Source organism: Neophocaena asiaeorientalis, unplaced genomic scaffold (assembly GCF_003031525.2).
Source record: "Neophocaena asiaeorientalis asiaeorientalis breed wild unplaced genomic scaffold, Neophocaena_asiaeorientalis_V1.1 scaffold120, whole genome shotgun sequence".
Classification (NCBI taxonomy): Eukaryota; Metazoa; Chordata; class Mammalia; order Artiodactyla; family Phocoenidae; genus Neophocaena; species Neophocaena asiaeorientalis.
This window is the reverse complement of record NW_020185322.1, coordinates 1,333,264-1,357,597: the sequence shown is the minus strand read 5'-3', so window position 1 is coordinate 1,357,597 and position 24,334 is coordinate 1,333,264. Positions and strand designations below refer to the sequence as shown.

Below are 24,334 nucleotides of genomic sequence, written 5' to 3'. Positions count from 1 at the left end.
CCGGGGGTCTCAGGCCCCCCCCCCCCCACCCACCGCTTCAGAATCTCCATGTTAACGGTGACGCTGTGGCCACCACAGGCGTATGTTCAACAGCCCACCTCACGGAAGGGCTGGGGTCTCAGTGACTCACCGGAGGTCTCCGGGCTGATGAAGTTAACCCGTGATCCCCTGTCAGGTCCTTCCCTTCCGGTCCTGCCGAATCGCAGCCCTAATGCTGACGCACCACCAGCTAGTTCTTCTCCTACACGTGCCTTGAGGAACCCCAGAGACCCCTCTGCTTTAAATAATCAGGGGCCTTGATACCTAAAGCCAACACTGGAGATTCATACAAATTTACAGGAGGAAGAAACCTGTTAATAACAGGCACTGCATTTACTAGGGGCCTTCTGGGTGCCCCGCACTGTAGTGTAAGTTTTACACAGCTTTCTCCAATCTTCACAATTCCGCAGGAGAATGGGAATCTTTACTCCCATTTTTTCAGGTGAGGAAACAGACTCAGAGGGTTAAACTGCCCCCTTAAGTTTGTGCGGTTGGTAAGTGGGATTAGAACTTGGGGACATCAGACACCAGAGGTCAGCCTTGAAGGTCAGCCTTGTCTTCAAGTGCTTTTTGTTGCTTTTAATACAGATACTCTGGGAAGAGGAAGTATAAAATCACCACCTTGTTAGGGGGACCCTAACAAGGGTTGATAACAGAAAAGGGTGAGAGGAGGTATTTTCTTCTCTCATCTGAAGTTTCAGGGGAAACAGTAAGTAAAGATTGTGCTAATTTGCCATAAAATAGGCTTTCTTTTTCTCAGGGAATGCCACTCTATTATCTGATCCGTGTGGGTACAACCCCTATAAATCAATGTGGTGCTAAATAGCGTTACCCCACCAGGCAGGTAAGGACACTGATGCCAGAGAGGGCCATGAACTAGGCAGGACCAGGTAGGAAGCTGAAGGCAGGCCAGGAGCATGAGTGCCCGGGACAGGGGGGACTCTCGTGTTCTCTTGCGCCTTCCCCAGATCGGACCCCCTGGCCTCTGCCCTTCACTGGGACTCGCTGGGTGTCTTCAGGGGCGTCTTACTTAGCAGCCCTGGATCAGCAGGACCGGTTTTTAGCTCCACATTCAAACAGGCACTTCAGACACGCTTTGCAGTGACAATGCTGTTCCTCTTCAACTATGAAATAGTCTCTGTAGCTCCTGCTGCCTCCGGCATGTCATCATGAAATTTCCAAAATTGGACAACATTGGGATTTAGTCCTCTCCCCTAACTGCAGAGGAGAAAATGGGGCCAACATCGCCTTGTCCCTGGTGGCCAACCCAGTCCACTGTGTGCTCCATCTGCACCTATGATGGCATCTGTACCCACCTTCTGGCCTCTCCTCTTCCACCAAAGCCCAATCCCCCAGTGATACGATCTAGTCTCATGATTCAAAAAACCACCTTAATCGGTGGTTCTAATCTGGGAGCAGTATTGGCGCCAGGGTCCGTTTGGCAGTGCCTTGATTGTCACAAGTTGGGACAGGGGTACTGCTGCCCGGTAGATAGAGGCCAGGGATGCCACAAACATCCTACAATGCCCGACAGCCCCACACGACAAAAAAATTATCTGGTCCAAAACATACAATAGCCCTGAGGCTGAAAAACCATGACCTAAGTGCTGATGATAGCACAAGCTAGTCCAATGATCTATAACAAACCACCCTCAACTCAGTGGCTCCAAACAATAGTAATTTCTTGAGCTCGTGAATCTGCAACTTGGACAGGGCTCAGAGAGGAAGGCTTATCTCTGCACCACAGTGTCCGTGGCCTCAGCTGGGAAGATTTGGAAGGGGAGCATGACAGCTGGGGGCAGTGGTCTGAGGGCCCGCCCGCTCCCACATCTGGCTGTTGAGGCTGCCTCTCAGCTGAGACCTCGGCTGGGCTGGTCAGGGGCACACAGGCTGTGTCTCAGCCTCAGAGTGGCTCGGGCTTCCTCACGGCGTGGCAGCTGGGCTCCAAGGCTGAACAGCCGGAGAGAAAGAACCAGTGGAAGCCGTTGTCACCTTCTGACCTGGCCTCTGCAGGACTGTGCCATCACCTCTCCTGTACTGTGTTTGCCTCCATCCATCCACTCCTTAAATCACTCACCAGTAAATATCCTGGAGGCTGCCTACTATGTGCAAGGTACTCTTCTGGTGCTGGCGATACAGAAATAAACAGAAGAGTAAAAAAAAAGTCTCTGATCTAGTGAAGTTTATGTGCCAACAAAGGAGATAACACAATAAACTGTAAAATATATAGTAAATGGTGAAAGTGCAAGGGAAGACAATGCAGCCCGAAGGGGGGATGGCGCTGGGGTGTGAGCTGTGATTTCAATAGAGTGGTGACATGTGACCTGAAGGAGATGAGGAGGGTGCCTCCCTCTCCTGGGTGCTCATGGATCCCGTCCCTGGCAGGAGTCTGGGGATGGAAGACCTCAGAGGTGATGGGGACATGGTGTTTGAGGAGCAGGTAACTGGCCCGAGCGTCACGGTACAAACAGTCTCTGCAGAGTGAAGCAGGGCGGGTGGGGCCTGGGTGGCGCTGGGTCGCAGGATGGCCGGTGCCTAAGTAACGGCCCCTGTCCCCTCCCACAGGTGGCCTTGGAGGTGCTCTTCACCGGGGAGCCCGTTTCTGCGCGGGAGGCCCTGCTCCACGGGCCGCTGAGCAGGGTGGTGCCGGAGGACGAGACCACGCGGATGGCGAAGAAGGTGGCCTCGCCGGACCAGCCCGTGCTGTCGCTGGGCAAAGCCGCCCTCTACGGGCAGCTGGCTCGGGACCTCAGGACCGCCTGCCACCTCACCTCCCAGATGATGGTGGACAACCTGGGCCTGCCGGATGCCCAGGAGGGGGTCAAGGCCTTCCTCCAGAAGAGGAAGCCCGTCTGGTCACACTGAGCAGCCTCATCAGAGGAACCGGGGGCCGTGAGCCCAGTGGGCAGCGCTCAGGGTTTCCCCCCCACCGGCCCCACCCGTGACCTTCCGACCCCCAGACACCACCGCTGCCTCGTGACTGTAGCAGAGCCAGCCTGCTTTTCCAGCATCAGTCACGTCTCAGTGCACAGGGTCTGGGTTACGAGTCAGCGCTCCCTGGGGAAGGGGTGACCTGGAGAGTCGGGTGCTGACGTGAGCGGAAGGGCTGTGAGCACACAAGAAAGTCCATGTGTGACGCTCCTTCCCAGGACCTTAGATGAGGGGATGCCCCCCCCAGGGGAGAAGGTGAAGATAAAACTGAGGTGAGAAGGAAGGATTTCAGCCCGACTCTGTGACCAGAAAGGGCCCCCAAGGTGGAGGTGGTGCCAGTTGCCTACGACAGAAACATTGCAGATCTTCACGAGACGCTCTCCCCTCTGGAAATCTTCCTGATTCTATTGAGAAATAATCATGCCTCTGGCTTTGGGATAATCTTATGGGGTCTTTTAAAGATTACCTATTTAGAGAGACTGGTAATTTTAACTCCCCAACCAGACTGTAAGCTGGTTGAAAGAAGAAAATCAATGAACTCTGTCTTTGATGCCTGTGCTGATGGACGTCTGGTAGGTGCCTGCTGCTTCTGTAATGAAGGTCCCTGCCACCAGGAAACTGGGAACCTGGACCCTGGGCTAAACCTGAGGATAAAAGCATCAGGGAGAGAAAGGAGGGACGCAGAACACACATTGTCCCCACGAAAGATCACTTCCCCTGGAAGCATTTCCAAACTCTGCTCAGCTTCTGGTGAAGAATCCCGACTAGCCTCGAGCACTTGAGTTCCCCCAAGGTGGTTCAGGACCTAAACGTCTTACCTTCTGGCTTCTGGTCCACTTAGGCCCCGGAAGTGGCCCAGACCTCGCCTCCGCCAGCTCACACCTGGGGCTGATCATGTTTGTTAAGGCCAATTTTTTTAAACCTATGATTAGAGTGGCCGTAAATGTAATTCGTACCAAAGACAGAGACCCGTGACGCTCTACCCGGTGGTTCTCATTCTAATCACGGGGGCAAGCAGCCCCTGGAAGGGAGGTCCCCTAGTGGGTTTCTATTGAGATTGGCCTTTTTTTTTTTTTCTTTGCCAGAGTTTAGAAAGGTGAAAAAGAGTGTTCTCTTGGAGGGCTTCCCTGGTGGCGCCAGTGGTTAAGAATCCACCTGCCAGTGCAGGGGACACAGTTTTGAGCTCTGGTCGGGGAAGATCCTTAGCCACAACTACTGAAGCCCGCGCGCCTGGAGCCCGTGCTCCACAAGAGAAGCCGCTGCAATGAGAAGCCCGCACACCGCAACGAAGAGCAGCCCCTGCTCGCCGCAACTAGAAAAAGCCCGCACGCAGCAACGAAGACCCAACGCAGACAAAAATAAATAAAATAAATGTAAAAAAGAATGTTTTCTTGGAAAGGAGGAGCTTGTTACTGAGAATGTTCCTCAGAAGAAGAAAGATCATCAGAGCCACCAGTCCCTGGAGCCCAGTACACACCAGCACCCCCTGTACATCCTCATTCAGTCACCACCAGAATCCAGCAGAGCGGGGCCACCATCACCTCCAGGTTACAGATGGGTGGTGGAGACCGGGGAGAGGGAGGGTCCCAGATTCTGTCTGCTGATAAAGCCGTGGGTGCCCTCCCCCCTCCCCCCACCGCCGGCTGCCCACCTTGTCGGGGAGCCTGGGCTGGAGGGAGGCCGACCTGAAGACCTGACCCCTGCCCCTCAGCTTTCCAGAACCCAGGGCTGGACTAAGCGCGCCCCCTGGAGGACTTTGCTGGTGCACCGGGGACGTGGGATTTGACTATTGGCAAATCACCAGTGGAGTTTTACTACGAATCTGATAAACAACTGTCTGAAATTTCAACCCAGGCTGTGAAGGACTGGCCGTCATGATCTGCTCAAAAATAATCCGCCGGTGGGGCCCCTGCGGGTTGCCCCCCGTGGGAGTTGCTGTGTGGCTGCTGATAGATCCCACAGTGAGGAGAGGGTGTTATAAACTCCGGGCTTTGGAGAAAGTTAGCGAAGCCTTCTCACACGTTCCAAGGAAAACCAAGTTGCCTTTCCAGTTTCTGGATGAGCGGCACCATAGCCTCCAACCAGGAAATCCTCTGGCCTCCAGGCTGGCTTCCCAACCTGTGAGCTGAAGTGCCTCAGGGACTCGCTATAAATCTTAATAATCGCCAGAGCAGAAAATAATCCAGAAGGAAAATCTGCTACCCAAACACCAGTGTCACATAATTCACCCCCACGGCAAATACAAATTGGGGGTGAATTTGCATCTCTGCTTCCTTCCACTGGGATATTGAATGAAAACGTTCTGATCACCACCACAGACGACTGCTTTTGGAAAGCCTCGTGCGTTCATCTTTCCCTCTGTACCATTTACTGCTCAGGGAGCTTTGCTGAGCTCCGCCCAGACCAGCAGATTCAGGGGCTAGAAAGTCAGCGAAAGGGGCCTTTGATTCTGCACGGCCTGGGGGAGAGAGCATTCCCAAGGCCGGCCTCAGTCCCCCAAAAAAACAAACATGGCGCAAATGACTACTTTTACACCAACAAATGGGGGGGGCTGCCAGGAGATTTATTGAGCCGAAACTCTCGCCAGGCAGCCCTCGGAAGGAGCTCTCTCTGCTCCCCGGTATGTGCGTTGGCCACAGGTGAGCCAGCATCTATATGACTCTGAATCCCGTACCTCTGACACCACACCGCAGTCCTCCCAATGTACCGAAAAGATCACAGTTCCAGCCTGGAGAGACGGACGACCAATGCACTCAAAGGAAACCAATCAGAAATGGCAGAGCCAAGGCAACACAGCTTTGCTTACCGAGGGGATGCAGGAGAAGCACAGATTCAACCTCGAAGAACACCGAGTTCAAGTCCGAGGATTGCCACCATCTAGCTGTGTGACGGTGCAGGTGACGGAGCCTCTTTCAGCGCCCAGGTCCCCTTCTGGGACCCTCGTGTCCTCCCGGTTCTGACACTGCAGATTCTACAGCAATGGAAACTTGCTGTGAAACCTGAAACAGGTAGCTTTGCTCAGAGAAAATGCTCTTTTACAAAAGGAGAAGATGGGCCTCTTTCCCTAGAAGCGGTGAACAGTGAAAACACCTGATTACACTGGAGAATGATGGAGCCTCAGAGCCTGGGGGCCACACCTGAACCTTTTAAAAATGTCTGGCTGGGAAGCACCTACAGAGTGAAATCGGCAATCATCCTAATTTTGTCTAGGGGCCCCCTTTCCTCTCTCCGTCCTCTGAAAACCCACTGCACTAAGCTTTTAAATTGTTTTAAAATATTTGACCAATGAATGATTATTCTTCCCTGGCAGTCATCAAGAGACCAGAGTTCAAATCAGCCTTATTGAAGCTCACCTGTTACCGTTAATAAACTTAATGAAATTTCAGTCTTGCAAGGGTTTTTCTTTCATGTTCTGGAGCCCAGAATGTATTTTTCAGGTCCCAAACAGAGGCCCTCCCCCCACCCACCCCCCGAGAAGCTGGCAGGCCATCCTGGGCCTGCAGGGTGGGAGGGCCCGGCCCCCTCTGGCTCCCTGGGGGAGGGGAGGCCGCTGTCCCACAGGAAAGGGGGAGGGAAGGCTGGGGCCGGGTGAGTCCAGTGTTGTGGGGTTTATGCTCCTCTGACGTCCTCGCTGATTTTCATAACGATATTTCCTTCCAAGCTGCCTTTCCTGCCCGGGAATGTCTCAGCTCTGACCCAATTTGCAAGTATTTGTTCACAGACTTAAGAAATCTTTCCCTTTTCTGTTGCATGTTTTCAATGTTTACCTTACCTAACTCTGTGTTGAGATGGTACTGGCCACGTTTAGAAATTTCTAGGAATCTAGAAACAGGAAAAAATGTTGATCAGAGTGGAGTGTGATTTAAAGCTTATCAATGCTGCGACTGATGTCGTGGTTGCTCTGTGCCGGGCACTGTTTAAGCATTTTCTGGATGTTAATACGTGAAGCCTCATAAAGTCTCTATGCACTAGGCTTTATGAACCCCATTCTACAGAGAAGAAACTAAAACACAAAGATACTGTGACTTGCCTGTCATCACACAGCCGGTAGGGGGCAGAGCTAGGTCTGAAATCCAGGGGGTCGGGTTCTGAGCACGGACTCTACCCCAGGCCACCCTGCTGCCCCTCTTACTGGCTTTGAGGTGACAGCGACATTCCATCACTTTGTAGACACTTCTGTTGTGCAGGAAGCACACTGAATTATTCTTTTTTTTTTTTTTTTTTTGCGGTACGCGGGCCTCCCACTGTTGTGGCCTCTCCCATTGCGGACCACAGGCTCCGGACGCGCAGGCTCAGCGGCCATGGCTCACGGGCCCAGCCGCTCCGTGGCATGTGGGATCTTCCCGGACGGGGGCACGAACCCGTGTCCCCTGCATCGGCAGGCGGACTCTCAACCACTGCGCCACCAGGGAAGCCCTGAATTATTCTTTTTAATCACAGTCTAGTGTATCACGCTCCCTGCCCCCAAACAAGAGTGTGCGTTCCTACAGGGCCACGTCAGTCTCTGTTGTTTATTTCTCAGCGCCTGGACGCTGCCCGGCACAGCGTAGACCTCCCATGAGACTTTCCGGGTCCAGGTGAATGCAGCCAGGGTGCAGTTTCCCCACACACCCTCACCCCGTCCTGGCTTGTGACACAGACATGAGAAATTTCTTTAAATTCTCAGACCACATTTTCTAAATCAGTTTTGCAAAGTTGAATAGCTCAGCAAAACGTGAATTAAATCCATGTTTTCTCTGTAGGTCCATGGAAGTTGATGGTGTCTCTGTGTAGGTCGGTATTCAGGAGTTACTTTGGATGAGATCAGATCCAGGGTTCCAAAAAGCCCATTTTCTTTCTTTAAAGCACAGCTGAAGCATGTTTTGGCCTCCAAATGTTTACACTTCTGGTGATAGAACAGAGAGAAAATATATGGTTAGTTGGCAAGGTGAGAAGACAGCGAATAGATTTGCTCTTGACAGACTCCATTGAAATGGTTAATATGCCTATTTAAACCAAAATTGGCTCATTTGTTACTGCTGTCAAAGTTATTATTCTGATCCTTTGATCATTATCCCTTAAGTTACCCAGTCAGTCCGTCCAGTTTTCACACATGAAGTTTCTTCAAGGCCCTAGTCCCATATCAGCAACCCCACCTGGTCCCTAAAGGATGATGGACAGTTGCCAGGGTCACTCACTGTGCCCCTCACCCCCCCCAGCCCCCTCACCCCAGGGACCCCTCACACCTGTCCTCCTGCCAGTCTAGTGGTGAACCACACACACACACAAGTTACCATGTTCATGTAAAAGCAGATTTAATTTCCTTTATTTCAGTTGCATGGATTTTTTCCCCCCGGGTCTATTTCCAAAAGAAACAGTTGAAAGGATTTTAAAACATCACTGCATGTATTTATTGAGTCTAAAATGCAGAGCTCCGTGCCAGGCACCATGCGATGGTTTTTTTAAGACAATTCCGACTCTCCAGGAACTTAGTCTAGTAGATAAGTCATGACCACGTTGAAACTCAAATACAAAATGGCCGCCACGCACGGGAGTCAGGTAGTTGGGCTGCCTCTGTGCCCACGCCCTGTGACTTGCTGTGTGATGTGGGGGCTAGTCGTCTAACCTCTTCGAGCCTCAGGTTCCTCATGGTTAGAAGGGGGATGATAGTGATACCTGGCTCCTAAGTGGTTCGAGGATTAACGTAGATGAGACTTGATGACCGCCCCCCCCATGTCCCCATGACCCACCTCCATATCACGTGCAGCTGTGGTGGGCACTTTCCACAGATAACAGCTTCCCCCGTTATGAAATGAGCTGTGTTCCCACAAAGTTCATATGCTGAACTACCCTTGTCCCCCAATGGGACTGTATCTGGAACTAGGGCCTATAAGGAGGTAGTAATTAAATGAGGTCATAAGGATGGATCCCTAATCTAGAAGGATTAGTGTCCTTATAAGCAGAAGGAGAGACACCAGGGATATTTATGCACAGAGGAAAGGCTGTCCACAAGCCAAGGAAAGAGGCCTCGGGAGAAACCAAACCTGCCCACTCCTTGACCTTGGACTTCCAGCCTCCAGAACTGGGAGAAAATACATTTGTTTTGTTTTGTTTTGGTTTGGGTTTTTTTGCGGTACGCGGGCCTCTCACTGCTGTGGCCTCTCCCGTTACGGGAGCACAGGCTCTGGACGCGCAGGCTCAGCGGCCATGGCTCACGGGCCCAGCCACTCCGCGGCATGTGGGATCTTCCCGGACCGGGGCACGAACCCGTGTCCCCTGCATCGGCAGACGGACTCTCAACCACTGCGCCACCAGGGAAGCCCAATACATTTATTTTTAAGTCCTCCAGTCCTCCAGGTGTTCTGTTACAGCAAGCAGACTAAGACCCGCCCCCAAGCACTTTGTCTCCACCTCTGCGGTGGTGCTGGCCCTCCAGTAACGGGCTCAGCCTTCAACACAAACCCCAAAGTGGCGGGGAGGTAAGGCCTCCAGGGACACCCCTCAACACAGCAGGTGGGGTGTGTGGATAACCGCCCCGGGCCCTGGCCGTCGGTGGGAGAAGCTCTCAGGTGCGGGGCTGTGTCTTCTCAGGCGGGACCGGCAGGGCTGAGCCCACCATAGCGCTGACCTGCTCATTAACGCAAACTTCATCAGCTTTTCTCCTTCCTGCCTCACCTGGTCCCACGCCCTCACCTGTGCTTCCCAGGATGACCTTCCAAATAAACCGCCTTCACACGGGCCCTTGATTCGGGGTCCGCCTTTGGGGAACCCAAACTGAGTCAAGGGATAGATTCACATCAGTCACTCAGGGAGCACCCCCCATCCCTCACAAAAAAGTGGAAACAAGATTTAGCCACGGAAGGCACGTTACAGTGGGGCCATCCGACCGGTTGCTAAATGAACACCACAGGAAATAACTATTACAGGAACCAAGCGGAAGGGATCTCAGCGCCCAGTTACCTTACAAACTGTGACATCACACAGACAAGGTCTGGCTGACTAAAAAGATAACAGACCTAGCCAGCCCTGGTGCTCAATGCAGGATGTTCTGACCAGAAGCTGGGGTGCCCTTCCTGGTGACATCCCCTCGAGACTGTCAGGGTGAGCAGCCCCATAAACAATCCAAGCTTTCCGGAAGTTTCCTTAGCAACGTTCAGGAAAAAGGCTGAGCAAGTGCGTGGTCCCCTAACTCCCCTCCAGTGGCCCCTGGAGAAGGAATTTATGAGCTGCTGCATCTCTAGTCCCTTCCTTGGCATTTATTGGCTTTTTGATGAAGGTTAGAGCAATTTTCTGTCAACAGCTTCTCATTAGGGGCCTGGTGATGTTCTTTTGACCATTATTTTACTGGGCATCGTGCCTGGTCACTGTGAGAAGAGGTTCCACTTAGAAAGCATCCGTCTTTGCAGCAGCAAAGAGCTCAGGTAATCCCACTGAAATATTCCTCCGGGCCGACAGCGCCCCGAGGCTTGTGTACTGAACTCAGACAACAAGCCAGCCTTTCGTGAACCACTCAGCTTCTGGCGTGGTGCCTCCCCATCTCTTTTTAAAGACATATTTCAGGTTTAATTCTCTGTTTCTTTTAAAAATGAATTATGGAGAACTTGTTGGTGAAATAATCACTAGGACTTACTTCTCAGAGACCACAGGTTCTCACCACGAATGACAAGTCTGCCTTGGAAAAGCCTGGAACCAGCAGGTGTTGGAGGAAGGTGCCCGGTTCCCCTGACGGACTGTTTATCTCGCCCCTGAAGTGCATTGTCTGCACACGGTGATGCTTTAGGAAAGCATCTGGAGACGTCTGAGGCTCCTGTCATTCACCCATACACCCTCCTCCGCCTTCCCTACCACCGTGAATCTAGCCTGGAATGGCTCGTGGCCCAGCTTTCACAGTCCTCAGTGGATAGTTTATCTTGTGTCACCTGTCCCATCCCCACTCCCCTCCGGTCCCCACCCAGACTCTTCTGAAGTGGATCCCAGAGTCACCTCCTCAGAACAGAAAGACACTGCTCTCACCCAGGAAATTCCAAGGGATTTGGGAGCTCTGTGTAGGGAACCACGGTCAAGGAGCAAATATTAGGACAAAAGATGCTCCTGGTGTGCTCATCACTCAGGAAGTGACAAGGGTCTCAGGAGCCCTGCGCCAGGACCTGGGGACAGAGACCAGCATATACATGTTCTCCTATCTCACAACAACCCCTTGGATGTCTTTCCCTCCTGTTCCCAGGCATCATTTTCCAAAATAACTGCCTCCATGCAGACCTGGGGCTCAGGCTCTGCTTTCCAGGGGAAACCCAGGCTGAGATGCCAACCAGGGGAGGGGCCAAGGGAGTTCCAAGAATGCCAGCAAAGGGAGTCCCAGGGTGACCACCTGGCACCAGACCCTTGTTTAATTAGAATCTCTGGTTCTCAGCGCTTGAAGCTGCAGTTCCAAACTTCTCCAGCAGAGGGCAGTGGTAGCTTAGCTCTAGACGAACATCTCCACGGCCTAACTGTTACCAGGTTACCTGGACTAGAAAATCACATTTGCTTTTTAGTCCTGAGAATAAAAGAAACATATTTAGCAGAGTCAATACTAGTAAAGTTAGTTAGATGTCAGTTCATCTGAGGCAGTGGAGAGGAAGAAGCTCATAAATATAATTGTTTGCTTTTCTTTTTTTTTTTAAATAATAGAGTCAGCTGACCTCATGGTGTGCTATAAAGATTGCTCCCTGCATTTTTATTCCTGGGTGGTCATCAGAGGAAAGGCTCCATATCAGGGTTTCTCAGGCTCAGCACTGTGGACATTTGGGGCCAGACAATCCTTTGTTGTGGGGTTGTCTGGGCATTGCAGGATGTTTAGCAGCATCCCTGGCTTCTTTCTACCCATGAGATGCCAGTATACCCTCCCCCCACCCCTTGTGACAACCAAAATTGTCTCCAGATTTTGCCAAATGTCCCCAAGGGGGTGGAGGGACAAAATCACCCCAGTTAAGAACCACTGCCCTGGATGATTATCTGGGCCAGTTAGTTTATCAGCGAAACAAAGTATTGATGCTGCAAAATGAGGCCAGAACCATGTTTTCAAGCCTGCCTTGGGCTGTTAGTATCAAAGGGCAGCGTTTACTGAGAGCTTTTCAGGCCCTGGGCTAAGAGCTTCTGTTCTAGACCCAGGCCCACCTCAGAGCAGAACTCAGCACCCTCCACTCTCCCCAAATAGATTCAACTCTCAGAAAGCATTAAAGGAAAATGGGGATATTCCTGAAGATGACCTGAGGAGACAAAGACAAGCCTCTTCCTAAGACTCTTCCTTTGACGTTTCTGTCCTTGACCCCAAAATTCCTCTGCCAGGTCTGGTGGGTAGAGAGGAAAATTCTGCTGTCTTCAGCTCCAGCTCACCCTGCACCCCTCACAAAACCATTACTCCTCCAGCACACCCCATCCCAAGACTCTTATCAAAGTACCCCCCCATCGAAGAAGTTTCTTGCTAACATGGAAGATTTTTCTCCATATTCTTACACCTTCATTCACCTCATTTTTATAGATGAGGATGCCGAGGGATTGTCCCCAAAATCATACAGCCAAAAAGTGATGGAAGCAAGACTTGGACTCCAGACAGAGAAGGAACATCTGTCAGGGCGCACGATACTTTCACGGGCTCGGAAAAGTGTTTTCGTGTTCACTTCTTTTAAAATCAGAAGAATGTCATTATAAAATATAATTTAAAATTTTTTCATGGAGGAAGGAGTGCATCAAGGCAAAAGTGCCTGGGGTCCCGTTAAGTTATCCTGCACCCCGACATTGTGCTCCATTTTTGGTGAGGGTGTAGCTGACACACACCTGCTTGATACAGAGCCAGTCTTGGTCCAACATAAGACTGACCTCAATACTGGGGGAAAAATGTAAAAGTACAGGTCTTAGCTATTATGGGGTCAGTGGTATCATTTTCATGGATTCATATATTCACTCAACAAACATTTCAAATGGCCTGCTATAAATGAAAAAATTAAAATTTTAAATATTATTAAACTTTTGCTTTAAATACTATTCAATACATTAGTTCTAAGTTATGAAAAATAGAGGGTTTTTTTTATTTGACACTAAATCCTGAGGGACCGTGATCTCATTGGATATTTTTCCAACACTAGACTTGGGGATGGGGGGGAGTCATGATCCTTCACTCATTTTACTGCACCATCTCTGTGCCAACTAGAGGTGGGGTGATGTCTTAGTTTGCTTGGGCAGCCATGGACTGGGCAACTTAAACAACAGAAATTAATTTTCTTACAGTTCTGGAGGCTGGAAGTCCAAGACCATGCCAATCAAGGTGCTGGCATGGTCCCGTCCTGGTGAGGGCTCTTCTTCCTGACTTGCAGATGGCTGCCTTATCAGTGGGTCCTCACATGGCAGAGAGAGATCTCTGGTATCTCTTCCTCTTCTTATAAGAGCACCAGTCCCATTGGATCAGGGCTCCATCCTTATGACCTCGTTTAACCTCAATCACCACCTTGAAGGCCCCCATCTCCAGTGCAGTCACATGAGGGGGTTTGGACTTCAACATATGAATTTGGGGGTGACAGTTCAGTCCACAGCTGGTGAGTTGGTCAAACAATTTATAGCTGGTATATTTTTAGTATTTAATTGCAAGCCTGCTCTAAACAATCAAGGAGGAAGGGTGTAGTTCTTTGAGCATTCTTCCCAAAAACCTCACCTCTTCTCTGCTCCTTTGCTCCAATTAAAGCGGAATATAATGACATCATACCCTGATGGCAATCTCTTCTTTCATGGCTGGAGCTGGTGGGTAATAAGGGTTATTTCTGTTTGGGATGAGGTGGGATGTTTTGGGTTAGGTTTGGGTTTCTTCTTCTTTTCTACTTTTGAGAATAAGAAAAGGCAGGATTCCTGCCTAGGAAGGGTGGCAAATTACTGTGGAAAGAAATTCTATCAGAATTGACCATTCCATTCAGCAGCTAACATTTTTCAGTAGTCTCTGTTTTCTGCTAAGCTCCACTTCTCCACAGTTGACTCTGATTCTGAATAGTCCATTTTAATGGATATACGAAAAAGAGAAATAAGATTTTTTGAAAATGTATTTAGTGGCGGTACAAAATTATACCATTAATTGCGTTTTGTTTGGTCTGATCTTACATTCCCTGAGCGCATAGTCCTGCTTGGCTGAATGCCCCCCTTTCTATTTGCATAATAATTTCTTGACATTCACATGATTCTCAGATGTTTAGTCTTCCTTAACCACCCAATCTAGAGTCCTCTGGTCACACCATCCATCACCTCCCTTTAATTCCCTTCTCAGCACCTACAACTCTGATTTTCTTTCTTTTCTCTCTTTTCTTTTCCCTCCCTCTCTTGTTTATTTTTTTGCACGAGAATATAAGCTGCATGAGGGCAGGGACCCTGACTGTCTTCTTCATCTCTGTACCTCTCATTTCAAGGACATGCCTGGCATAAAGTAGGCACTCAACCATTATTTGTGGAATCCACAAATGAATGAATGAATGAATGAATAAGATCTCAGCAAGAAGGAGAAGCCTTTTTATCTTGGTTCAGCAGTTTCTAGCTTTGCTTGGAGAGCTCTTTACAACCACTGAGAGGATTGCAAAAAGAATCAAGGCCAAGGGGAAAGAATTCTCAACAGTGAAAGAGAGAGAATATAGAAGCAAAGAAGCAAGGATGAAGCATGGGAACCCAAGAATTCCCCCCAAAGGTGAAAAACCTGCACCATGAAAACTATAAGACACTGGTAAAAGAAACTGAAGATGGTACAAATAAATGGAAGGATATTCCATGCTCATGGATTAGAAGAATTAATATTGTTAATATGGCCATACTACCCAAAGCCACCTTGAGGTTCAATGCAATCCCTATCAAAATTCCAATGGCATTTTTCACAGAAATAGAACAAATAATCCTAAAATCTGTGTGGAACCACAAAAGACCCCGAATAGCCAAAGTAATCTTGAGAAAGAAGAACAAAGCTGGGGGCATCATGCTTCTTGATTTCAAACTATACTACAAGCTACAGCAATCAAAACAGGATGGTACTGGCATAAAAACAGACACTTAGATCAACGGAACAGAATAGAGAGCCCAGGAATAAATCCATGCATATATGGTCCATTTACAACAGAGGAGCCAACAACATACAATGGGGAGAAGACAGTCTCTTCCATAAATGGTGTTGGGAAAACTAGACTGCTATATGCAAAAGGTATTGGGTTACAATATGTTTAAAGCTGGCATTATATAACATAATGCTGTATAACAAAGATAATGTTTTTTTTATTAGAGAACTACTATGCAGTCACCCAAAAAATTTTTGTAGAAAGAGGCACTGCAGGAAATAAAAAGAAGTATACACAAGGGTCCTACTTGTTCGGGTTTCGAAGAGTGGACTTAAAGCTATCTTCGCTTCGGTAGCTCAGATGCAATTGTCAATGATTGTCCTAATTTCCTCCTAGGGCCATGCATGTTAGAACCACCTGGAATGTTTCATGCCAGACCTGTTGAAGCAGAATCTCTGGGTTTGGAAGAATGCAGGTATTTGCAATTTTAACAAGTTCCTCTGTTGATCCTTATACATTATATCAAGAGGAAGAGAGAAAGACCAAGTAGAAAATTTTCCGGTACAGAACACACAAGTTCACATTTAATAACCCTCCTCCACTCCTGTGTTTGTTTTGTCTAGTCCTAAAGTTGCTTTTATTAAGGGAGTTGAGATACTCGCCCATGAAGCTTATTTGTTTGTTTTTTAAATGCTGCTTTGATTTCTCAGTGGGGCTGGGTTTACATTGCCCTTGGCATCCTCCCAGAGAATTTTAGTGCCATTGAGAAAATGAGTCTGCTGCCCCCTTTACTTATCCCTTCCACTTTTTGAGCATGATGTCGTAGGAGGTCCCCAACTTTAGACATCTGAAACTCAGAGTCCTGTATAGAGGCACGAGTGTGGACTCTGGCTAGACTTCAAGAGCAACAGAAAAAAAGCAAAAGGAAAACTCCAGGGAGAGTGGACCTTCCCCAAGGGCACTGAGGATGCTGGCAGTCTGCCAAAGTCAATTTCAGTAACAGTGACAAACTAGTTGTGGTTCTTTCCAGATGATGTGTTGTATTAATGGCCATTACCTCCCTGCTTAAACTCCTGAACAGGCAGGGATTTGAAATGAGGATCTTGTAAGAAATGGACATACCTTGAAGATGAGCTCTATTCTTATAAGTTGTATAGAGCACCCCAAGTAAGATACGTGTATAAAGCCTCATTAATAACAACAGTAGGGACTTCCTTGGTGGCGCAGTGGTTAAGAATCCGCCTGCCGATGCAGGAGACACGGGTTCGATCCCTGGTCCCACATGCCTCGGAGCAACTAAGCCAATGCACCACAACTACTGAGCCCACACACTGCAACTACTGAGCCCACGCTCCACAAGAGAAGCCACCGCAATGAGAAGTCCACGCACCGCAATGAAGAGTAGCCCCACTCACCGCAACTAGAGAAAGCCCGCACACAGCAACGAAGACCCAATACAGCCTAAAATAAATCAATTTATTTTAAAAAATTAAATAAAAAGTAATAAATAAATAAAGGTCATAGCGTTAAAAAAGAAAACAACAACAGTAGTTTAAGTTCTACTCAGTTCCAATGAGTTTTTGGTGTGTGACAGAAGTTGTCAACCAATCAAGTACACAAGTGCCCACCTTCCCCCCAGAGGGGAAGTCAATAACAAGAGACACGCTGAGGGCCCACCTCCAGCTCTGCCAGCGCCTTCTGACTACTCAGCACTGCCCAGCAGGTCCCAAAGCACCAAAGAAGCTCCACTCTCACCTGCTTGACACTGGGCTTCTGCACATGATTTCAACTAATAAAACCATCCTGCTCCTTTAAATTTTCTAGTGAATGTTTGAAAATGATTGTGTATCACACTCCCTAATGTAAAGAACTTGAGGTCGAAAAAGAGGAATTACCCACCCAAGAGTCAAGTAGCTCCATCAATGGCAGGTGTAGGACGTATTCATTTCTTCTGGCTGCTGTAACAAGTGACCACAAACTTAGAGGCTTAAAACAACTCAAATATATTACCTCACTGTTCTGCAGGTCAGAAGTCCAAAACGGCTTTCACTGGACTAAGGCCAGGGTGTCAGCAGGATCGCATTGCTCCTGGAAGCTCTGGACAGAACCAGTCTCCTTGTCTTTCCCAACTTCTACAGGCTGCCCACGTTCTCTGTCTCGTGACTCCCACCAGCGATCACATCACCCCAACCCCTACTCCTGGCATTACATCTTCTCTGGCTCTGACCCACCCGCCTCCCTGTTATAAAGAGGCTTGTGATTATATTGGACCCACCTGATAGTCCAGGAATCTCTACCCACCTCACAATCCTTAACTTCATCACATATGCAGAGTCCCTTTTGCCACGTAAGGTAACATATTCACTGGTTTAGGACACGGACGTTTGGGGGACCATTATTCTGCCTGCTACAGAGGACCAGAACCCAGGTTCCTTGACTCCCAGCCCAGGTATCCCTATGGCTCTCAGGCCCTCACTACCCCTTGGGCTCCTCAGAGTTCAAGGTCATCTCTGAGGTTCAGAGACAGAAGCTGGGTTGCACAGCAGCAGAGGGTTTCCTCTTAAAGTGGCGGTTTACCATTGTGAACACCCCGTATACCCCTGCTACCCCATAACCACCCCTACGTTACATCACTCGTCAGAAGGATGGGGCTGGCCCCTCAGGTTCAGGAAGCATCTTGGTGGCTCACTGAAAAGGGCTGGGGTATAAAGATAGTGTTGCTGACTATCCTGGGGGTACCTCTCAGGAATCTGAGTGTGGTAGGATGAAGCACCTTGGTATCTGCAAGGCCCTGGGAGCAACCCGAGGGCTGGTACAAATGCCCACCAGCCATGCTGAGAAGCCAGCAAAGAAGGGAATCGGGATGAGGAGAGTAGGGAAGAGAGAAGCAGGCTGAGCTGTGGTGTCAGTAGGTCTGTGTGAGGCCAGGACAAAGGAGCCTGTGCCCAGGGAACAGCGAAGGGCTGGCCACCCGGCACTGCCAGCTGAGTCACCTCCACCGACCACTCAGAAACCCCTCAGCCAAGAAAGGTTGGCTGGAGAAGAAACAGAAGAGGACTCCGCCCGGAAAACATGCACCAGCAATCCTGCCAGCCTCGTTGCCATGGAAACGATAAAATTCCAAAGGTGTTCCCACTTTTCTACCACCACAGGCAGAGTCCAGGAAGGCTGGGGGCCTCAGAGAGGAGGAGCCGGGTGGGAGGAGAGTGACAGAGGGGTGTCAGCTATGACCAGGGAACCAAGCCCCATCCGCATCCCCAGTGCTGAGCAGACAAACAGGAATATCTGGAGCCAGAGGCGGGTTTTCCTTTCTCTTGGGAAAGCCAGCTGAGAATGCATCCATGGTAACTAGGGATGAGGAATGGAGAGTCTGCAAGTGAAGACAAAGTATCAGCTGCTCATCTAGAGAGGGATAATAATTAACCAGGAGGGTCCCCTTCAGTCCAATGACCCCAGGAGACAAGTGGCAGGGTCAGAGGGTTGGCCTCACGTGTGTGTGACCTGGGCAGCCCCCCCAGGGCCCCCATCCAGAAGGATCTCACGGTTGGGTTCAAGCTCGGCTGTCACCATCTTAAACTTATTCATCATTTTGAAACCGAACAGGACCCTGTGAGACTTTCCCCGGGGCAGACCCCTATGTCCTCCACCTCTTGTTTGTAGAAAAGTTTTAGCCTCCTAGGCCTTCCCCAAGTTCCAGAGAGCAAATTTAATCAGAGAAGTGAGAAAATGCAGAAACAAGGGAAAGCAGTCGAGCAAGACAAAATAAAAATAGTTCAGCCATAAAACAAAGTCAAGGACCCTTAGTTCCTCCTCAGGGGCTACAGATAATATCCTGAGTCGTGTCCTTGAGTTGTTTTGCAGATACTGAAACCTTCACCAGGTGGAAACTGCTGACCAGGTAGACCCCAGACCGGTTGGAACCAGAAGGTTGATGATGTTAACTCCCGAAATACCACCCTGTTACGTCACCACCAACCAATCAGAAGGACGTACACAAGCTGATCATGCACCTGGGGACCCTCTCCCTCACGTTGCCCTTAAAATCCCTTCCCCGACAGCCATCAGGGAGTTCGGGCCTTCTGGGCATGAGCTGCCTGGACTCCCCGCTTGGAGCCTGCAATGAACGCTGCACTCTCCTTCCCCACAGCCCCGTGTCAGTGGGTTGGCTTTGCTGCGTGTCAGGCAAGCGGATCCAAGTTTAGTTCAGCAACAATTTTTGAACAAGAGACCCCCCTCATTTTCATTTTTCACTGGCCCCCTCAAACCATGTAGCTGGTCTCCGGGTGTATCATGTAGGATACGTCGTGTCTGTGTAGGACGAAGGGTGAAGAAGGAATAAAATGCTCAGCGTCTCATTTAAGAGGTAGATCTCTTATCTATTCATTCAGTCAGACAAAATTCAGCAGAAAATTCTCTCCCACCCTCCTCCCAACACCCCCATGAAGGTACACACATGTACAATCCCAGGCTTACCCCTCACACAACTGACCACAGCAAACTGCAGTCCCCTGATGTCCAGGTGGGATCAGGCCAGCGTTTAGGGATGCTGAAGGGTATTTCATTGCTTTTCAGGGAAATAATCTAATGCTCAGCTGATAGGCTCATGTACATTTCTGCCAGGGCTCAGAGGATCCAAGAGAAGAGCTGAACGTCAAAACGAGTTTGAACATTTGGAATTTAAGTTTTTTCACAGATCCAACCACCACCATCAGAATAAGATTTTAAAAACAAAGACGAAGGAAGGTAACACTATTTTTTTTTTTTTTTTACAACTTTATAAAGGTAACACTTTTTTTTTTTTTTTTTTTTTTGCGGTACGCGGGCCTCTCACTGTTGTGGCCTCTCCCGTTGCGGAGCACAGGCTCCGGACGCGCAGGCTCAGCGGCCGTGGCTCACGGGCGCAGCCGCCCCGCGGCATGTGGGATCCTCCCGGACCGGGGCACGAACCCGCGTCCCCTGCATCGGCAGGCGGACCCTCAACCACTGCGCCACCAGGGAAGCCCGACACTATTTTTTAAAAGGTGAAGAATAATTTCCTTACAAGATGGTTGCGAAATTTCATTAAACTGCACCTAGGATACTGCCTGTGTGTGTAGAGGCTAAATAAACAAACGTTAATTCCCTTATTCCCTTCAAAGCCCCGCTTTGTACACTCTTTCTTCTTTTCTTCCAATCTTGCTGAGTAAGTTACAGCCTTAAGCTGCCCCTGCCCCTGCCCCTCGGCTACCTAACGTGATGGGCTGAAGCATAACAAAACTCCTATGCTGAAGACCTACCCTCAGTACCTCGGAATGTGACTGTATTTGGCGTTGAGCCTTTAAAGAGGTGGTTATGATAAAGTGAGGCTGTATAGGTGGGCCTTAATCCAACAGGACTGGCATCCTGACATAAGAGGAGATTAGGACACAGACAGGTACAGAGGGACGACCACGTGAGGGCACAGGGAGAAGACGGCCATCTACAAGCCAAGGAGAGAGGCCTCAGGAGAAGCCAACCCTGCCCACACCTTGATCTGGGACACTGAGTCTACAAATGTGAGATGATAAAAGTCCATTGTTTAAGCCACCCAGACTGTGGTACTTTGTTGTGGCAGCCTGAGCTGACTAATACACCTAACATCCTCCGAGTTATGGTTCTTGGAGAGGAGCAAGCCTACACTGCCAAGAACGATGAAAACTCTTATCAGGCAACACCCTGAAGGAGGGAGCACTGCTCTTCAGGAATCTAGCTGGGTGCTTTCCACCAGGTATTCGCTGGGTGTCTTTTCTCCTGGGAGTTCATTGCCTCCTTGTAAATAGAAGCCACTGTCCCCTGAGGAGGGAAGTGGGGGGTGTATTTGGGGTCATCAGTCACTCACGCCAGCCCAACCTACCCAAATGTTCACATACTCCTGGGCCCTGTTCCAACCTCAAGAGAAGCCCTTTCTTGGTCTTACAAGTCCTGAGCAGCAAAGCACACATGGAGCCAGTCTTCTGCCCAAGGACCAGGCTGAATGAGCCCACAAATTCTGAATAAACTTCTGGTCTAATGGGCTTTACTTGTGTTCCCCAAGGAAGTTACAGACCAAGAGTTGGAAATGGAGGAGGTGTCTTAACATGTGGGTCTTTATCATTCCTGGCAAAATTATTTGGAGCCATGAAATCTGGATCAAGGCAGGAAAGTCCAGAAGACCTTATTATACCATTCCTAAAGACAAACACTTCCACTGAGTTTTCTCATTACCAACACTGTGTTAAGCACTTCACGTACACTTTTTTCTCCCAAGCAAGATTTCAACACAAAGGAGCCAGCCTGCATTTAGAAAAGTACCAAGAGTAACGCCTGTGTATTTCGGGTGTCAGGGAAAGAGCTTTTGCAGGGGAGCAAATGCTTTGTCCATTACCACGTCCATTGCTTCTCCCTGGATTTGCTCCCATGTACCTGGATTCTCAGGTATTTAATGGCTCCTTTCTCCTGAGCCCTCTCCCAACATATATCATTTAATAATAATATTAGCTTTTAATGTGTTTACTTATACCCTGTCTTGTTCTGAAAAGCACTTAAGGCAACTCATAGACAGATATACTGCATATGGCGACTAGCATTCATCGATTCAACATAAACAGAGCACTTCCTATATTCCAGGCACTGTGCTAGGTCCTGGAGAAAGAGCATTTACGTTCTACCGGGCTCTCCTGGATCCCTCCTGCACATGTGCATAGTTTCCCAGCCAGCAGGGATGTGTGGAGAGCCCATCTCAACCCTCTGGCTCTCCCATTCCAAGATTTTCTGTTAAATACGTAGCTGGTTCACCACTTACCCCAATCAGGAGCACATCCTCGCACTTGCAGAGATGTGAGTTTTCCCCATCTGTTTCCTGCCAAGTTCTCTGTTGCTGTCAGTGCTGTAGGTTTTCACACTCTGCTCAAAATTTATTTGACCCCATTGGCAGTAAACTTGATATTTTTTTATCAGCCCCTTGCTGATAAAACAGTGGACAAAACTGGGAAGAGGGCTGGGATGGAAACAGACCAGACAAAAAGGCTGCAGACCCGTTCTTGCCTGAAGCTCTATCCATTTTTCATGAGTAAATGCTTCTCAGTTTGTTATCTGCCTTTGGCCAATTTCCAAAGCACAGAAATGGTTGGTTCTGACAATATTGTCCAGTTTCATACTGTCTGGGGAGGAGAGGATTTACTGACCTTTTCATGTCATGATAGCTGGAAGTTTGGCCTCTGACGTTTGTTTTCTTTTTAATTTTTAATTTTGATGGGGCACTAATTTCCCAGTTTTCTGCTGTTTCCACTGTCCCTATGGCCCTACACTTGTTCTGCTTCATTACTGCCTCACCCTTGAAGGCACTGAGCTTAGGAATTATGATCCACAGTGGTGACACCTAGACAATGTCCTTAAAGTGCAATGGAATGTACAAATAGTGCTCGGGCCTGTGTGCTAGATTCTCTGGAATATAAAAGCATTCAAGAGAAGGTTCTTGTCTTCAAGGCCCCGAAAATCCCAGGGGAGATGCCGAACATGGATACAAAGAGATAACTAACAATGCAATGGCTGGAGTCCACGATAGGCACAGGGATGGACTTCCCTGGGGGTCCAGTGGTTAAGATTCTGTGCTTCCACTGCAGGGGGTGGGGGTTCCATCCCTGGTCGGGGAACTAAGATCCTGTATGCCGCATGGTGTGGCCAAAAAATAAAAAAGCACAGGGATGTCCTCTGTAGGCTGGGAAGGACAAGAAATGATTTCTCAGGTTTATGACATACAGACCCTTTATATGATTTGTCAGGTTTCTTGTCAATTACTAAATATTACTTTGGTACTTGGAATGAAATTGTTTTCATTGGAAGGAATAAACTAGTTTACCTTAATAAAGATAGAAGAGTTTGGGAAGTGGAATACTAGGGAGTGCTAGCTGTCACCTTGCTGCTGGTGGAACGTGGATAGTAAACAGAATACCACGTCCCAGCTCTGCCACTCCCGTGCTGTGAGATTTGAGAAATCCACTTCTGCGTCTGTGCAGTGAAGGAGGGGTGGGGAAGTGGTAATCATTTTTGGTTCAAATGCCCTGTGGTTCTAAGAGAGGAGAGAACCTTTTTCCTACAATCTCTAGAAGATATGATTATGTTTGTTCCCATGTATCACAAGGATTAGTCACTAGATTTGCCCAAAGCAATGATTCCCAGAATGGTTAAGCAGGGTTTCTGGATGTTTTAAAATTTATTTTAGTAAGAATATTTTGAAAACCTGATGAAGTTGTGACATCTTTTCTAGGCGAAATAAACCACATCTTCCTAAACATACAAAACGTTGCCTAGAATCACAGGGAACTGACACCCTCAGGTTAAGGACTCGAGAGAAAAAGAGACCATGATGAGCTTCAAAGCCCTGGATTCAGCTCTGGCTGTTGTAGGCTTCTCATTCTTTTTAAAATAGTCAAAGAAAAACCAAAGTGAAGGTCTGAATTAAAAACTAACCTAGAGGGGGCTTCCCTGGTGGCGCAGTGGTTGAGAGTCCACCTGCCGATGCAGGGGACGCGGGTTCGTGCCCCGGTCCGGGAAGATCCCACATGCCGCGGAGCGGCTGGGCCCGTGAGCCAGGGCCGCCACAACAGTGAGAGGCCCGCGTGCCGCAAAAAAAAAAAAAAAAACTAACCTAGGAAGATCTGTTGTAGAAAATGAAAATTGTACATCGCTGAGAAAGGCAGCCTAAATAACAAGAAAATCTCACTCTTCACAGAATCCCAGGCCGAAGGGAGGAATGAAAAATTAAAGGCATTAATATTTATCACAGCCAGAGAAGGAAAATCCGCAGGAAATGATGAGCAAGGCTGCAGCGGCAATTATAACCAAAGACAGGAAACTAAAACAGGAGGCTTATCTCATTAGTTAATTTCAATGCAACACTACAGAGGGGTATTTTGGGCGGATGCCTCAAAAGAACCCTTAATCCTTCTGCAGGAGTATTTATTCAGAGATCATCTGGAGAGTTATTAATGCCCTCTCAACCTCTTCTCTTTGCCCTCTCCCTTTTGGAAAGTAGAGAAGGAATCTAGCTAGGTTAAACGAGCATTTTTTTTTTTGGCCATGCTGTGCTGCATGTGGGATCTTAGTTCCCCGACTAGGGATCAAACCCATGCCCTCCGCGGTGGAAGCTTAGAGTCCTAACCGCTGGACCGCCAGGGAAGTCCCTAAGTGAGCATTTTTAATTTCAACTCCTAGAACATTATATTGTGTTCATTTTGAAACCATCTTACAGAGAATCAGCCCACGGGCTGAGGTATAGATGTGTCTGACAGAAGGAAAGAAGCAGAGTCCAGGGGTCCAGCAGGGCCATGGGT

General features: G+C 48.8%; 1 protein-coding gene and 1 long non-coding RNA gene across 2 annotated transcripts in view; one reads left to right on the top strand and one right to left on the bottom strand.

Annotated features, from left to right (window-relative positions):
* Window positions 1-4,145, top strand: part of ECHDC3 (enoyl-CoA hydratase domain containing 3) — an 18,233-nt gene extending 14,088 nt beyond the window's left edge. The window contains 1 exon segment of the mRNA XM_024734182.1: window positions 2,605-4,145. Coding sequence (XP_024589950.1) covers window positions 2,605-2,904 — 300 coding nt within the window. The 3' untranslated portion in view covers window positions 2,905-4,145.
* A 3,237-nt stretch (window positions 4,146-7,382) lies between these two features.
* Window positions 7,383-24,334, bottom strand: part of LOC112392452 (uncharacterized) — a 35,103-nt gene continuing 18,151 nt past the window's right edge. The window contains exon 3 of the long non-coding RNA XR_003001693.1: window positions 7,383-7,855. This is a non-coding gene — a long non-coding RNA (uncharacterized LOC112392452). The remainder of the gene's footprint in view (window positions 7,856-24,334) is intronic.